This window comes from Pristiophorus japonicus, chromosome 6, assembly GCF_044704955.1.
Source record: "Pristiophorus japonicus isolate sPriJap1 chromosome 6, sPriJap1.hap1, whole genome shotgun sequence".
Lineage (NCBI taxonomy): Eukaryota > Metazoa > Chordata > Chondrichthyes > Pristiophoridae > Pristiophorus > Pristiophorus japonicus.
This window is the reverse complement of record NC_091982.1, coordinates 197,793,732-197,809,261: the sequence shown is the minus strand read 5'-3', so window position 1 is coordinate 197,809,261 and position 15,530 is coordinate 197,793,732. Positions and strand designations below refer to the sequence as shown.

Below are 15,530 nucleotides of genomic sequence, written 5' to 3'. Positions count from 1 at the left end.
ACGGGACTGGAAAGGTTAGATGTGGGAAGAATGTTCCCGATGTTGGGGAAGTCCAGAACCAGGGGACATAGTGTTAGGATAAGGGGTAGACCATTTAGGACTGAGATGAGGAGAAACTTCTTCACTCAGAGAGTTGTTAACCTGTGGAATTCCCTGCTGCAGGGAGTTGTTGATGCCAGTTCATTGGATATATTCAAGAGGGAGTTAAATATGGCCCTTACGGCTAAGGGGATCAAGGGGTATGGAGAGAAAGCAGGAAAGGGGTATGAGGGAATGATCAGCCATGATCTTATTGAATGGCAGTGCAGGCTCGAAGGGCCGAATGGCCTACTCCTGCACCTATTTTCTATGTTTCTATGTTTCTTACAAAATGGAGAAAGAGGCAGACGCAGTTCAGCGCTGGGCGGTCCTCCTCACGGTTTGTGGTTCGAAAATCTATGAACTCATAAAGAATCTCCTCCCGCCCTTAAGTCCAACGGACAAGAACTATGAAACATTGTGTGCTCTGGTACGTGACCATCTTAAACCAGATGTAGGCATCATCATCTCAAATTATCGATTCTATACGCATGTTTGTTCTGAGGTCCAGGATGTATCGGAATTCGTTGCCGATCTAAGGCATCTAGCTGGACCGTGTAAGTTCGAAACTGCGTTGGCAGACATGCTGCGGGACTTCTTTATAATCGGCATCAACCACGAGGTGATCCTGCGTAAGCTACTGGCAGCAGAGATGCTGGATTTGAGCAAGGACATCACGATTGCCCAATCATGCATGAGGACGGCCAAAAGCTTAAAGCAGCTATCATTGAAAAATCGGAACTCGGCAAGTACTGCAAACAAAATAGTATCGTCGTTTGGCAGAGCTGCATATGGCAGAGCCTACCCGACTGCATACGAGAAACCTGTGGCTGCTCAAAATCCAATATCAACATGTTGCCGTTGTGGGGGAAATCATCGGCATCATCGGTGTAACATCAGTATATTTGTAAAGGCTGTTCGAGAGTGGAGCATCTCCAGTGCATGTGTCCGCAACTGAGCAAGCGTGCTGCGACACACCACGTGTGGATGATGACCAGACTAGCGCGGATCCGGATATGCAATCCGAGATACCAGAGGAGGAAGTGTATGGACTGTATTCGTTCCTAACAAAGAGCCAAACGATAATGATTAATGTATAACTTAATGGTGTGCCGGTATCGATGGAATTGAATACAGGTGCGAGTCAATCAATAATGAGCCAGAAGACATTTGACAGACTGTGGGATACTAAGGCTGTGAGGCCTAAGCTGAGTCCAGTCAATGCCAAGTTGCGTACGTACACTAAAGAACTCATAACGGTTATTGGCAATGCAGTAATCAAGGTGTCGTATGATGGTGCGGTTCACGATTTACCGTTATGGATTGTTCCAGGCAATGGTCCAACGCTGTTCTGCAGGAACTGGTTAGAAAAAATCAAATGAAACTGGACCGAGATCAAAGCATTGTCATCAGAGGAAGATACTACCTGTGCTCAAGTGCTGAGCAAGTACCCCTCCCTGTTTGAACCAGGCATCAGCAATTTCACGGGATCCAAGGTGTAAATCCACGTGGACTCAGATGCAAGACCCGTCCATCGTAAAGCTCGAACAATTCCGTACATGATGAGGGAGAAGGTTGAAATCGAACTGGACAGACTCCAGCATGAAAGGATCATATCACCGGTCGAATTTAATGAATGGGCCAGCCACATTGTTCCCGTGTTGAAAAGTGATGGCACTGTCAGGATTTGTGGAGACTACAAGGTTATGATCAACCGAGTTTTGAAACAGGACCACTACCCATTACCGAAAGCTGATGATCTGTTTGCAACGCTAGTCTGGGGGAAGTGATTCACAAAACCGGATCTGACGTCGGCCTACATGACACAGGAGCTGGTTGAAATGGTGAAGAAACTTACGTGCATCAACACTCATAAATGAATGTTTATCTACAACAGGTACCCTTTTAGAAGTCGCTCGGCTGCAGCCATATTTCAAAGGAACATGGAGAATATACTGAAGTCCGTCCCCAGAACCGCCGTGTTCCAAGATGACATACTGGTCACAGCTCATGACTCCGCCGAATATCTGAACAACCTCGAAGAGGTTCTACATCATCTGGACAAAGTGGGACTCAGACTGAAACATTCGAAGTGCATATTCATGGCACCGGAAGTCGAATTCCTGGGGAGGAAAATTGCTGCTGACGGGATCAGGCCTACGGACTCGAAAACCAAGGCCATCAAAAATGCACCCAAGCCTCAGAATGTGACGGAGCTGTGTTCGTTCCTTGGTCTACTCAACTACTTCGGTAATTTCTTACCTAGATTGAGCACCTTATTAGAGCCACTGCACATGCTGCTAAGAAAAGGCAACAACTGGGTTTGGAGTGTGTCTCAAGGTAGAGCTTTTGCGAAAGCTACTAATCTACTTTGCTCTAACAAGCTGCTGGTACATTATGATCCGTGTAAGCATCTAGTATTGGCCTGTGATGCTTTGTCTTGTGGAGTTGGTTGCGTGCTCCAACAAGCTAATGAGTCGGGCAAATTACAATCTGTTGCATATGCTTCAAAAAGTTTGTCATATGCTTCAAAAAGTTTGTCAAAGGCGGAAAGAGCCTACAGCATAGTAGAGAAAGAAGTATTAACCTGTGTGTATGGGGTTAAAAAGATGCATCAGTACCTGTTTGGTCTTCGGTTTGCACTGGAAACAGATCACAAGCCACTCATTTCATTGTTTTTGGAAAACAAAGGTATCAATACCAATGCATCGTCCCGCATCCAGAGGTGGGCGCTGACATTATTAACCTATGATTATTCATTCGCATTAGACCTGGCACTGAGAATTATGCTGATGGATTGAGCTGTCTGCTGTTGCCCACACCGGAGGTGGAAACGCCACACCCGGCAGACCTACTGTTAGTCATGGATGCTTTTGAAAGTGAAGGAACCCCTGTCATGGCCCAACAAGTTAAGACCTGGATCAGCCAGGCCCCGATATTATCAGTTGTGAAATGTTGTATCCTTAGTGGTGATTGGTCTGCCATCCAAGCAAATGGGCGAGGAGACCAAACCTTTCATCCGTCGCAAAGACAAACTATCCCTTCAATCAGATTGTATACTGTGGGATAATCGTGTTGTTATGCCCAAGAAAGGCAGAGAGAAATTTGTGCATGATCTACATAGCCGCATCCCGGTATTGTCATGATGAAAGCCGTTGCCAGGTCCCATATATGGTGGCCTGGAATTGACTCTGATCTGGAATCATGTGTGCATCAGTGCAACACTTGCATGAAGCTTAGCAAAGTACCTGCGGAATCGCTGCTGAGTCTGTGGTCGTGGCCATCTAAATCATGGTCCAGGATCCACATCAACTTTGCAGTTCCCTTCCTGGGAAAGATGTTCTTAGTTGTGGTGGATGCTTATTCCAAGTGGATAGAGTGTATAATCATGTCTTCCAGCACATCCACAGCTACCATTGAGAGCCTTCATGTCATGTTTGCTACGCATGATCTGCCTGACATCGTTGTAAGTGACAACGGATCTTGCTTCACCAGTATGGAGTTTCAAGAGTTCATGAAACTCAATGGTATCAAATATGTGAGGTCAGCACCATTCAAACCTGCATCCAATGGACAAGCAGAGTGTGTGGTCCAAACCATCAAGCAGAGTATGAAATATGTAACTCAAGGTTCACTGCAAACTCGCTTGTCACACAAATTGCTTAGTTACAGGACAAGACCCCACATGCTTACCGGGGTCTCCCCTACTGAACTATTGATGAAGAGAGGTCTCAAGGCCATGCTCTCTCTTGTCCAGCCTGACTTGAATAATCGTGTCGAATACAGACGTCAAAGTCAGCAAGGGTATCATGATCGCGCTACTGTGTCACGTGACATTTCTATCAATTTTCTAGTGTATGTACTGAATTATGGTCAAGATCCCAAATGGATCGCTGATACTGTTACGGCCAAGGAGAGTAACAGAGTGTTTATCGTTAAGCTCAAGAGTGGGCAGACATGCAGGAAACATGTCGATAAAGCTGCGGCACACGAATGAAACGGAACAGTCTGAGGAAGACACAAATAGTGACCAACCAACCTACCCTCAGTCATCAGAGGACTCCGCTGTCACCAATGAATCTGGACTTTCAATCACTGACATGGTCAATGAATCTGGACTTTCAATCTCTGACGTGGTCATTGCCACTCCCATCAGATCCGCTACCCAGTACCCAGTCATAACAGACTCAGAACGCTCGCCCAAGGCTGGAGTTGAACTGAGACGTTCAACTCAGGAGCGGAAAGCCCGGACCGTCTCAATCTGTAAAAAGACCGTTACTAATATCTTAAAGGGGGATATTGTCATGTATGTATGCTTGGGTTTACCAGCCATCAGGTGGCGCCACTGTCAGAGGTCATTGGGCTGTGCGCACGTGTGTGCGGCCCAGATATAAAAGGCCAGCCATCTTGTAATGTAATCACTTTGGGCTCTAATAAAGTAGAGCCAGGTTTGTACCTGTTCAGAGTTTACAGTATTCAGTCTATTGAGTTATTGCATACACAACATTTACAAACATCAATACCTCTCGATGAATCATTTGTCACATTAATTCAACATCCCCCAAATTAGTGTTCACATTTTTAATGAAGTTCTAATGAAAGATGAGGTTTTATCACTATTGCATTTCACATTCTGTTACCTGAGGAAAGTAGTACAGCCCCAGAATTCTGGCAGTTGCAATAGAGAGAGCTGATCCACCAGCTCCAATCAGTACTGCCAAAGGAGCTCCAGAGCCACACCGGTAGTTGGGTACAGCTTCATCCTGTCCAGTCAGGTAAGTCAATGTTCCTTCAACAGCTTTGGCAATAGTAAAACAAGAGTCATAGATTGTGTATCCCAGTTTTATATTAGGTAGAATTAAATCATTCTGGTTGATTTCGTTAATTGCGTAGATCATTGTCCTGGCCCAGCGGAAAGCTCTGAAATTGAATCTGTGCGGCAAATCAATGAGAGGTTATGAGAAAAGTCCAACTAGCATTTAAAATAAACACATAATAAGCAGAGAAATTAAAGTTATCAAAGCTATATTCGAACTCTGCCAGTGGGGATTAGAAGAATATGAAAGGTGAAACAACAATAACGTATTAATATAGCATCTTTAACATAGTAAAATATCCCAAGGCACTTCACAGGAGCGTTATAAAACAAAATTTGACACCGAACCACATAAGGAGATTTTAGGGCAGATGTTCAAAAAGATAGGTTTTAAGGAGCGTCGTAAAGAAGGAAAGAGAGGCAGAGAGATTTTGGGGAGAAATTCCAGAGCTTAGGGCCTCGGTAGCTGAAGGCACAGCCACCAATGGTGGAGCTATTAAAAGCGGGGTTGAGCAAGAGGCCAGAATTGGAGGAGTGCAGATATAACGGAGAGTTGTAGGGCTGGAGGGGGTTGCAGATATGGGGAGAGACGAGGCCACAGAGGGATTTGAAAACAAGAATGAGAATTTTAAAATCAAGGTTGCTTAACTGGGAGCCAATGTAGGTCAGCGAGCAATGTAGGTGAGCAGGACATGGTGCGAGTTAGGACACGGGCAGCAGAGTTTTGGATGACCTCAAGTTTACGGAGGGTGGAAGATGGGAGGCCAGCCAGGAGTATGTTGGAATAGTCAATAGGTAACTAAGGCATGGATGGAGGTTTCAGCAGCAAATGAGCTCAGGCATCATTTATTAATGCAGCAAGGCTGCATTTATTGCCTATCCCTAAAACAATGGGATCAATATCCCCAGTGATTTGTGCCATTTTTTTGGCGCACCACTTTTTTTGGCCTGTTAAAAGATACAAGTTTCCTCATCAATGTGCACCAGCTTAACTCAGTTAGTTACGATGTTTTTAGGTTAGTTTTTTTTGTGTCATAGGGGGCGTAACCTGCCACCTGCACCAATTCTGGTCAGTTAAGCAAGTTTGGCCAGCTCCGAATTACCCCAATCCTTCTTAGGATGGCATATGTGACCTCTGTGGAAAAACCTTCTGGTAAGTTAAGAAAATCGGCGCAGGTAAGTAAATCAGCGCAGCAGATGCCCGGACAGCAGCAGCAGAGAGGTGACAGAGAGTGGGAGAGAGGGGGGGGAAGTCTTTCGGGCACAGTTAGGTGCAGGGACCGGGAGATAGGAGGCCATTTGGCCAGGGATTGGTGCGGGGTCCGGGACCAGGAGGCCGTTCGGCCTGGGATAGGAGCGGGGACCAGGACTGGTATTGGGAGGGGTGGTCGGGAGGGGAGATAGACTTTTGTCATTACACTTTAATAATTTAATGGAGGTAAGTTGCTACAATGTTTAATGTGCTTGGTGAGTTGCTGTTATGTGCTTGTGCAGGTTGCTGTGAGCTGGCTGTATGTTTCACTTTCCAGCCTCAGCCCGCATTGTGTCCCTGGTTACCATGGCAACCCGATCCTTTTGACGTAGATCTTGGGTTTCACCCCCAAAACGAAGCGACAGGCTAGGCGGCATCAAAATGAAGAATTCAAATTGGGAAAGTTGGATGATTTTTTTTGGAGTAATTGGGCCCCCAAAAAATGGGTGTAACTCTTCAAGTACGCCAAAAAACAACTTTGAGGAAAATTGAGCCCAATATAGTTTATGCATAAAGAATTACCTTCGCTAGAATGTGTGATTTATACAATACACAGTAATGATGACATAATCGCAGCCACCATATTACTTGATAATTTTCTTGTATCAGTGCTGTAATCCATCCAAATAGTTTCACATTAACCTAGTAAATACTTTTGTATTAACAAGTATTTTCTTTTTACTTATTTGTTCTCGGGATATGGTCAATGCTGGCATTTATTGTTCATCCCTATTTGCCCTAAAATGGTGGTGCTTACTAATCTGCTTCAAAGGGCATTAACTGTCATGTATCTTACATTATTATATATAACTGTATCCTAACATGCTATACATGACTGTAATAAGATATGACCTGTAACCACCAGCATACCTTACCACCAGGGCTGCACTTGCAAGAGGCAGGTATATAAGGACAGGTCTCAGGCAAGTGCAGCATTCCAGAGCTGTGAAATAAAGGTGCAGGTCCAGAGTGACCTTGACTTCACTATATGCCTCCTGTGAATCTGTACTGAGGGGACAGGACTTTACAGTGGCGATGAGTTACGGGATTACAGAATGGCGAACAACGGATCAGATGAAAAGTACAATGCGGGAGACAATTGGGACAACTTTATAGAAAGACTCCAGCAAAGCTTTGTAACCAAAGACTGGTTAGGCGATGATAAGGCAGACAAGAGAAGAGCCCATCTCTTGACCAGCTGTGGCTCGAAAACATACGCTTTAATGAAGGATCTGTTGGCACCCGAGAAACCGGCAAGCAAGTCGTTTGAAGAATTGAGCACACTGGTAAGAGACCATCTGAAGCCAGCGAGCAGCCTATACATGGCCAGACACAGATTCTACAACTACAGACGCTGTGTGGGCCAGATCATACCCGACTTCGTGGCGGAACTTCGGAGGTTGGCTAGTTTATGTGAGTTCTCCGATGAACTGAGGAGAGAAATGCTGAGACTTTTTCATTGAAGGAATAGGCCATGTAGGCATATTCCAAAAGCTCATAGAGACCAAGAACCTCACCTTAGAGGCAGCAGCACTGGTTGCACAGACATTCTTGGTAGGGGAAGAAGAAACGAGGTTGATTTACAATGCAGGTACGACAAATAACGAAATATCTGAAGAAGAAGTTCACAGCACTAAACAAGCTGCTACCCCCACACACAGACAAAACCGGGAGAACAGGCTCTCGACAGCAGGCAGAAGCCATCAAGGGCCACAGGAACGGCCGTTCACACCTCATCAACCCGCAATGCGAGCAATCAACTACAAACTGAGAGAAGCTCAAGAGAGATCAGCCAGACACAGCTCATTCTTTGGGAACTCTTTGAACAATGGAACCGGTCTGTGCTGGAGGTGTGGGGGTGGGCACGCATCAAGGGGATGTCGATTTCAGCAGGCTGTTTGCAGAAATTGTGAATATACAGGGCATTTGGCCCACATGTGCAAAAAAACGGCAGCTCGGCTAGTATACGAATCGGATGGGTCGGAAAGCGGACCAGAAGATGGTGGGGACAGTACCCGGGACACCGATGTACAGCGGGTCAAGACGATCAATGGCCGCTGCTCCTACAACAGGACGCCTCCTATAATGATGAGGGTCCTACTCAATGGAATATCTGTCAACATGGAGCTGGATACGGGAGTGAGTCAATCTCTCATAGGCGCTCAACAATTTGAACAACTGTGGTCGCATAAAAGAGACAGACCAAAACTCACAAGGGTCGACACCAAACTAAGGACCTATACCAAAGAAATTGTACCAGTCCTCGGCAGCGCCATGCTCTCTGTCACACACAAAGGGACAGTGAACCGACTTCCCCTGTGAATTGTCCCCGGATACCCCCCAGCACTGCTGGGGAGAAGCTGGCTGGCAAAACTAAACTGGAAAGGGGATGATGTCCATGCCATGTCATTAGAGGAACGGACCTCCTGCTCAACAGTTATAAAGCGATTTGAACATCTCTTTCAGCCAGGTGTTGGCACTTTCAAAGGGGCCAAAGTCAAAATCTACATCACACAGGATGCTAGAGCGGTCCATCACAAGGCCAGAGCTGTACCCTATGTGATGAGGGAAAAGATTGAACACGAACTAGACAGGCTTCTGCCGGAAGGTATTATATCATCTGTGGAATTTAGCGACTGGGCAAGTCCCATCGTCCCAGTCATGAAGCCTGATGGATCCGTACGAATCTGTGGGGACTACAAATCTACCATAAACAGAGTCTCCCTACAGGACCAGTACCCGCTGCCCAGAGCGGAGGACTTATTTGCCACATTGGCTGCAGGTAAACTTTTCTCAAAATTAGACCTCACATCTGCGTATATGACGCAAGAATTGACCGAGGAATCCAAGCTACTCACCACCATCAACACACATCGAGGCCTTTTCATGTACAATCGATGCCCATTCGGCATCAGGTCGGCAGCTGCCATATTCCAGCGCAACATGGAGAGTCTGCTCAAGTCCATCCCGGGGATGGTTGTATTTCAAGACGACATACTTATCACGGGCAGGGACACCGACTCCCATCTCCGTAATTTGGAGGAAGTACTAAAGCGGTTGGATCGGATAGGCCTACGAGTCAAGAAATCCAAGTGCCTGTTTCTCGCACCCGAGGTTGAATTTTTGGGCAGAAGGATTACCGCTGATGGAATCCGCCCAACAGAGTCCAAATCAGAAGCGATTCGCCTGGCACCCAGGCTCCGGAATGTCTCAGAACTGCGCGCCTTTCTCGGGCTACTCAATTACTTTGGGAACTTTATGCAGAACTTAAGCATGCTGCTGGAGCCTCTCCACATGCTACTCAGGAAGGGGTGCGATTGGTTTTGGAGGGACGCCCAGGAACCCGCCTTCGATAAGGCACGCAACCTTCTGTGTTCCAACAGTGTTTTGACTTTCTTTGATCCAGGTAAAAAGCTAGTTCTCACATGCGATGCGTCAGCGTCTGGGGTCGGGTGCGTTTTGCAACATGTCAATAGTGCGGGCAAATTACAACCCATAGCTTATGCATCCAGGTCACTTTCGTGGGCGGAGCGCGGGTACGGAATGGTAGAGAAGGAGGCGCTCGCGTGCGTGTACGGTGTCAAAAAGATGCACCGATACCTTTTCGGGGCCAAGTTCGCGTTAGAAACCGACCACAAGCCCCTCACGTCCCTCCTATCCGAGAGCAAGGCAATAAGCGCCAACGCCTCGGCGCAAATTCAACGGTGGGCAGTCATGCTGGCGTCCTACGACTATGCCATAAGGCACAAACCAGGTACAGACAACTGTGCCGACGCGCTCAGCAGGCTACCCCTGGCGACCACGGAAGGGTCTGACGAACAGGACTGTGAGATAGTCATGGCAATCAATGCCTTTGAGTCCACAGGTTCGCCCATGACGGCTCGCCAAATCAGAGCCTGGACGGCCAGCGACCCCACATTATCCTTAGTAAAAAGATGTGTCCTAACCGGTGATTGGGCAGAGGCTCGCGATGCCTGCCCCGAGGAATTAAAACCCTTTCACAGGCACATGCATGAGCTATCAATACAAGCAGACTGCCTGATGTGGGGCAGCCGAGTAGTCATGCCTCTGCGAGGCAGAGAGGCATTTGTCCGGGAGCACCCGGGGATCGTTCTCATGAAGGCCATAGCCAGATCCCACATCTGGTGGTCTGGTATTGACGCGGACTTGGAGCTCTGCGTCCGAAGGTGCACCATTTGTGCCCAACTCAGCAATGCCCCCAGGGAGGCTCCACTGAGCCCCTGGCCCTGGCCTACCAAACCGTGGTCGCGGGTGCACGTAGACTATGCAGGCCCATTCATGGGCAAAATGTTCCTCGTAGTTGTAGATGCATTTTCAAAGTGGATTGAATGCACCATTTTAAACTCGAGCACAACCTCCACCACTGTGGAGAGCCTCGCAACCATGTTTGCAACGCACGGAATCCCTGACATATTGGTCAGTGACAATGGTCCATGCTTCACCAGCGCAGAATTCCAAGACTTTATAATTGACCACGGCATAAATCACGTCAAGACGGCACCGTTCAAGCCAGCCTCCAACGGCCAGGTGGAGAGAGCAGTGCAAATCATTAAACAAGGCATGCTTAAAATCCAAGGTCCCAAGCTGCAGGGTCGCCTATCGCGACTGCTGCTGGCAAACAGATCTCGTCCGCAATAACTGACTGGGATCCCCCCCGGGCAACTATTGATGAAAAGGACTTTCAAAACAAGGCTCTCATTAATCCTCTCAGACATGCACAAAATCGTTGAGGCAAAGCGCCGTAAGCTGACTGAGTACCATGACAGAAATTCGAGGGGGAGATGGAATAAGATAGGGGACAAAGTGTTTGTACTAAACTATGGCAGGGGTCCCAAATGGCTTGCAGGGACAGTAACGGGCAAGGAAGGAAACAGGCTACTGTTGGAAAATGGACAATGGCAAAACCTGCCGGAGGCTTGTAGACCAAGTCAAAAGCAGATTTACCAACAACACTGCGGAACCAGAGGCAGACTACAATGTGGAACTCGCACCACACCTGGTGGACAGACAGAGGGAACAACCTGAGGAAAGGGCAATCCCAACAGACAGCCCAGGTAAGTCAACAACAATCACACCAATCGAAACAGACAGCCCAAGTGAGATACCAGCAACCACACCCAAAGAAAAACAGACACCAAGGCAAACAACTGAACCACAACTCAGACACTCCATGCGAGAGCGTAGACCACCTGAGAGACTGAACCTATAAAGACAATAAGACCTTGGGGGAGGGTGATGTCATGTATCTTACATTATTATATATAACTGTAACATATACATGACTGTAATAAGATATGACCTGTAACCACCAGCATACCTTACCACCAGGGGTGCACTTGCAAGAGACAGGTATATCAGGACAGGTCTCAGACAAGTGCAGCATTCCAGAGCTGTGAAATAAAGGTGCAGGTCCAGAGTGACTTGACTTCACTACATGCCTCGTGTGAATCTGTACTGAGGGGACAGGACTTTACATTAACAGTCAACCACTTGGTGCAGGCTGGATTTGCATGTAGGCCATGACAAGTAGAGATGGCAAGTTCCCTTCCAAGAAATGCATTAGTGAACTAGCTGGGGGTTTACGAAAGCCGGTAGCTTTCCTGGTCATTTTCTGGCACTAGCCACAAATTACCAGATTTATTGAATTCAAGTTAACAATTTTCCATTGTGGGATTTGAACTCCCAACCTGTGGGCTGTCATCCAGGTTCAGAACCACTAACTACCATATCTATCAATGACAATGACAACAAACAACAATGACAACAAACAACAAATTGCATTCAAAAAGCACTTTTAAGAATAAAAAATTACTCCAGATATTTCATTGAGGAGGGAAGAAAAAAAATTAATAGATAATGGAATGGATGCTTACTCATGGAGGGAGATATTAGCTCAGGTGACCGAAAACATGGTGAAAAAAGTGAGTTTTGTGAAGGCTTTTAAAAGGCGGATTAAGACAAGAGGTGGAAAAGTTTAGGGAGGGATTTCCAGAGAGTCGGACCAAAAGCATTGACAAGACTTCAGAGAGCTAAAAGGTTTTCACTGATGCTCAGGGAGTGCAAGCTATAGAGTATTGTGATGGTCACCAATATTTCATGGTTAGAGTGTTACAAGATAAATGGAAGCATACCTAGATCAAATGACATCAAAGCCAGATTGTCACAAACTGTACTTACAGACACTTACCAGAAAATAACTAAGGAGAATTAGCTCTACAAGCTTCAGATCAGTAATGATCCATCTGTGTCATTACCTGTAACCAACCTGCACTACCCCGACATCACAGTCAGTGACAGTCAAAGTTATTAACATCCTCAATTCTTCTGTCTCTGCCTCCTTCCAAGCTAGCATAATAATTTAGAGCATTAGCTAATGTGATGCCCACACATGTATCAAATGTATGATTGGTGCATCAGCCAGTGTTGCCAACTTGTTCAACTCCTCACCTGCTGAATAGCAACAGCATCATGGCACACCTACCCAAGATCACTGAACTGCTGCATTTCCCAAAGTAGAGGAATGGCTGTTGGCAGTCATGTGGCCATCCAAGCAACAGGTTTCTGCTTCACATCTGCAACAACCACTTGGTCCTCCTCACCTGTGAATGGTGAATCACCTGATGCTACCACCTCAAGCTAACTAACCATATCCACTGGGGTGTGTGTAGCTGTGTTTGCAAATGTTGGTGAGAGAAATGCAAGGTGCTGTCATTCCAGGCCACTGACAATCCTGGCAGGATGCTCCTCCGGGCCTACAATCACAGAAAAAGAACATATGTTAGAATGCTGGCTCCAAGATACACCTTCAAACATACCAGAATGATACCAGGGATGAGGGACGTCAGTTATGTGCAGAGACTAGAGAAGCTGAGATTGTTCTCCTTAGAGCAGAGAAGGTTAAAGGACAAACATGTGCTCAATTTGCAGCCCATCGTGGGAGTCAGTAAGTGTTATTACAATTATTTTATGAATGAGGCCCTTTGAAGATGTCAATGTGCCACAATTCTTTCCATTGTAAGTTTCAGTTTATATGTGTACCTTGCTGAAGTATGATAAAGCATGGTAAGTAATGAAAGAGCTGTAAGGAAAGGGCCAGTAGTAAACGTGCAACAGGTTGATTTGCAATACTCAGACCTGTTAAGTGGTATACTAAATAATCTTACCATAGTAGATTCCACAAGGTGTATAATTTCCTTCTGCATCTGTTCCCAGGTCCTGTGGGTCCTGTACACAGCATTGACCCTGGCTGCTTTCTTTTGCCAGGCATGCTGCATTGCTGTCTTCTGGGCAGCATGTTCTAGAAAGGCAAACAGGCAACCCTGCTCACATGTACCTCGTGCAGCAGCCCCTCTATTTCACCAATGATCAAGCAGGGGCTTTGGATGCTGTGCTGCTCCATTAATTGCTCACAGTCTTGCTCATTTCCTGCATCCAGATTTGTTTTGCCATCCACTATTTTTTACCAGCCGTTTATTTTGCCCTATGCAGCATTTGAAAAAGCTAATAACTGTAATCCCCATTTGCAGTCACTAACCTCTAAATGGCCACATCCTTTAAATCTAGCTTTAGCCCATTAAAAGCTGATGGCTTGCCAGATTTCCCTCCACCAATGCCTCCAGCACCAGCCCCAATCCAGGCACTGAGCTGGTATCAAATATTAAATTAGAGTTGATCTTGGAGGACTCAACAGGGTTGGTCATTCCTGATTTGTATGAGTGAAAAAGATTGCAGCATTTAGTCGAATTGCCTCAGCTCCAGGATCAGAAAAACTGTCTATAGTCTACCACTGAAAGAAGAATATAACATGATATGGGGAAATGGGATTGGTGTAGATCATTCCAGTTAAGGAGCTAGCACTGGGACAGGCCTGAAAGGCATCCTACTGTGCTGACATTTTATGATTCTATGGAAGAATATAAAAAGGCTCCCTCTGTACCACACATGTTCCCTAGAAAAGATAGCATACAAGTGATGGAGGAGCCTCAGCCCATGACCTTGTCCAACAGGTACAAGGTACTTGCTACCTGCATGGATGAGAACAAGGACTGCAGGGAGGATGGGAAAACTGACCACGGCACTGTGGTACAGGAGGCCATTCAAGTGGGGGGGGGGAGTAAAAAGTAATGTGGTAGAGGTAGGCGACAGTATAGTCAGGGGAATAGATAGTGTTCTCTGCAACCGCAACAGGTAGTTCCGAAGGCTGTGTTGTCTGTCTGGTGCTAGAGTTAAAGACATTTCCTCGTGACTGGAGAATTTGGAGTGGGAAGGGGAGGATCCCGTTGTCGTGGCCCATGTAGGGACAACAACATAGGTAGAACTAGAAATTAGGTTCTGCAGAGAGAGTTTGAGGAGTTGGGTCCAAATTAAAAAGCAGAGCCTCAAAGGTAATTGTTATATATGTAAACCTGTAAATACCTTTTTTAACCACCAGAGGGCTCATCCTCTGGAGTCCCAAGGGATCCCACAATCCCTTGGGAGCACCTGCACTTAAGGAGGCCTCACAGGCTGGAGAGGCACTCTGGAGACCTGTAATAAAAGACTACGGTCACACTTTACTTTGAGCTCACAGTATCTGGTCAGACTCTTTGTTCATACATAACAACTGGTGACGAGATACAGATGACGAACCCCACCACAATGATGCAGAGAACAGTGGGCATCCTGGAGAAATTTTCAGAGGGAGATGATTGGGAAACCTTTGTGGAGCGACTCAACCAATACTTCGTGGCCAACGAGCTGGAAGGAGAAGCGAACGCTGCCAAACAAAGGGCAATTCTCCTCACCGTTTGCGGGGCACCAACGTATGGCCTCATGAAAAATCTGCTAGCTCCAGCGAAACCCACAGAGAAATCATATGATGATTTGTGCACACTGGTCTGGGAGCATCTTAACCCGAAGGAAAGCATTCTGATGGCGAGGTACCAGTTCTACGTGTACAAAAGGTCTGAAGGCCAGGAAGTGGTGAGTTATGTCGCCGAGCTAAGACGCCTTGCAGGACATTGCGAATTTGAAGGACATTTGGAGCACATGCTCAGAGACTTCTTTGTACTTGGCATGAAGTGATACTTCACAAACTTTTGACTGTAGAGACCCCAACCTTGAGTAAAGCCATAGCGATAGCCCAGGCGTTCATTGCCACTAGTGACAATACCAAGCAAATCTCTCAGCACACGAGTGCTGCTACAAGTACTGTGAACAAAGTAATGTTGTTTTCGAATCACAGCGTACAAGGCAGGCCTCACATGCCTGCAGCTGCATGTCTGCAGATGTCTCAGAGTCCACCATCAAGGGTAATGAATGCTAGGCCATTAAGACCTTGTTGGCGCAGTGGGGGTGATCATCATTTCCATTCATGCCGCTTCA

At 46.5% G+C, this 15,530-nt stretch overlaps 1 protein-coding gene across 1 annotated transcript in view; it reads right to left on the bottom strand.

The window, feature by feature from the left end:
- vmn2r1 (vomeronasal 2, receptor 1) overlaps positions 1-15,530 on the bottom strand; it is a 66,295-nt gene that overhangs the window by 35,259 nt on the left and 15,506 nt on the right. The window contains exon 2 of the mRNA XM_070882309.1: positions 4,719-5,010. Coding sequence (XP_070738410.1) covers positions 4,719-5,010 — 292 coding nt within the window. The remainder of the gene's footprint in view (positions 1-4,718; positions 5,011-15,530) is intronic.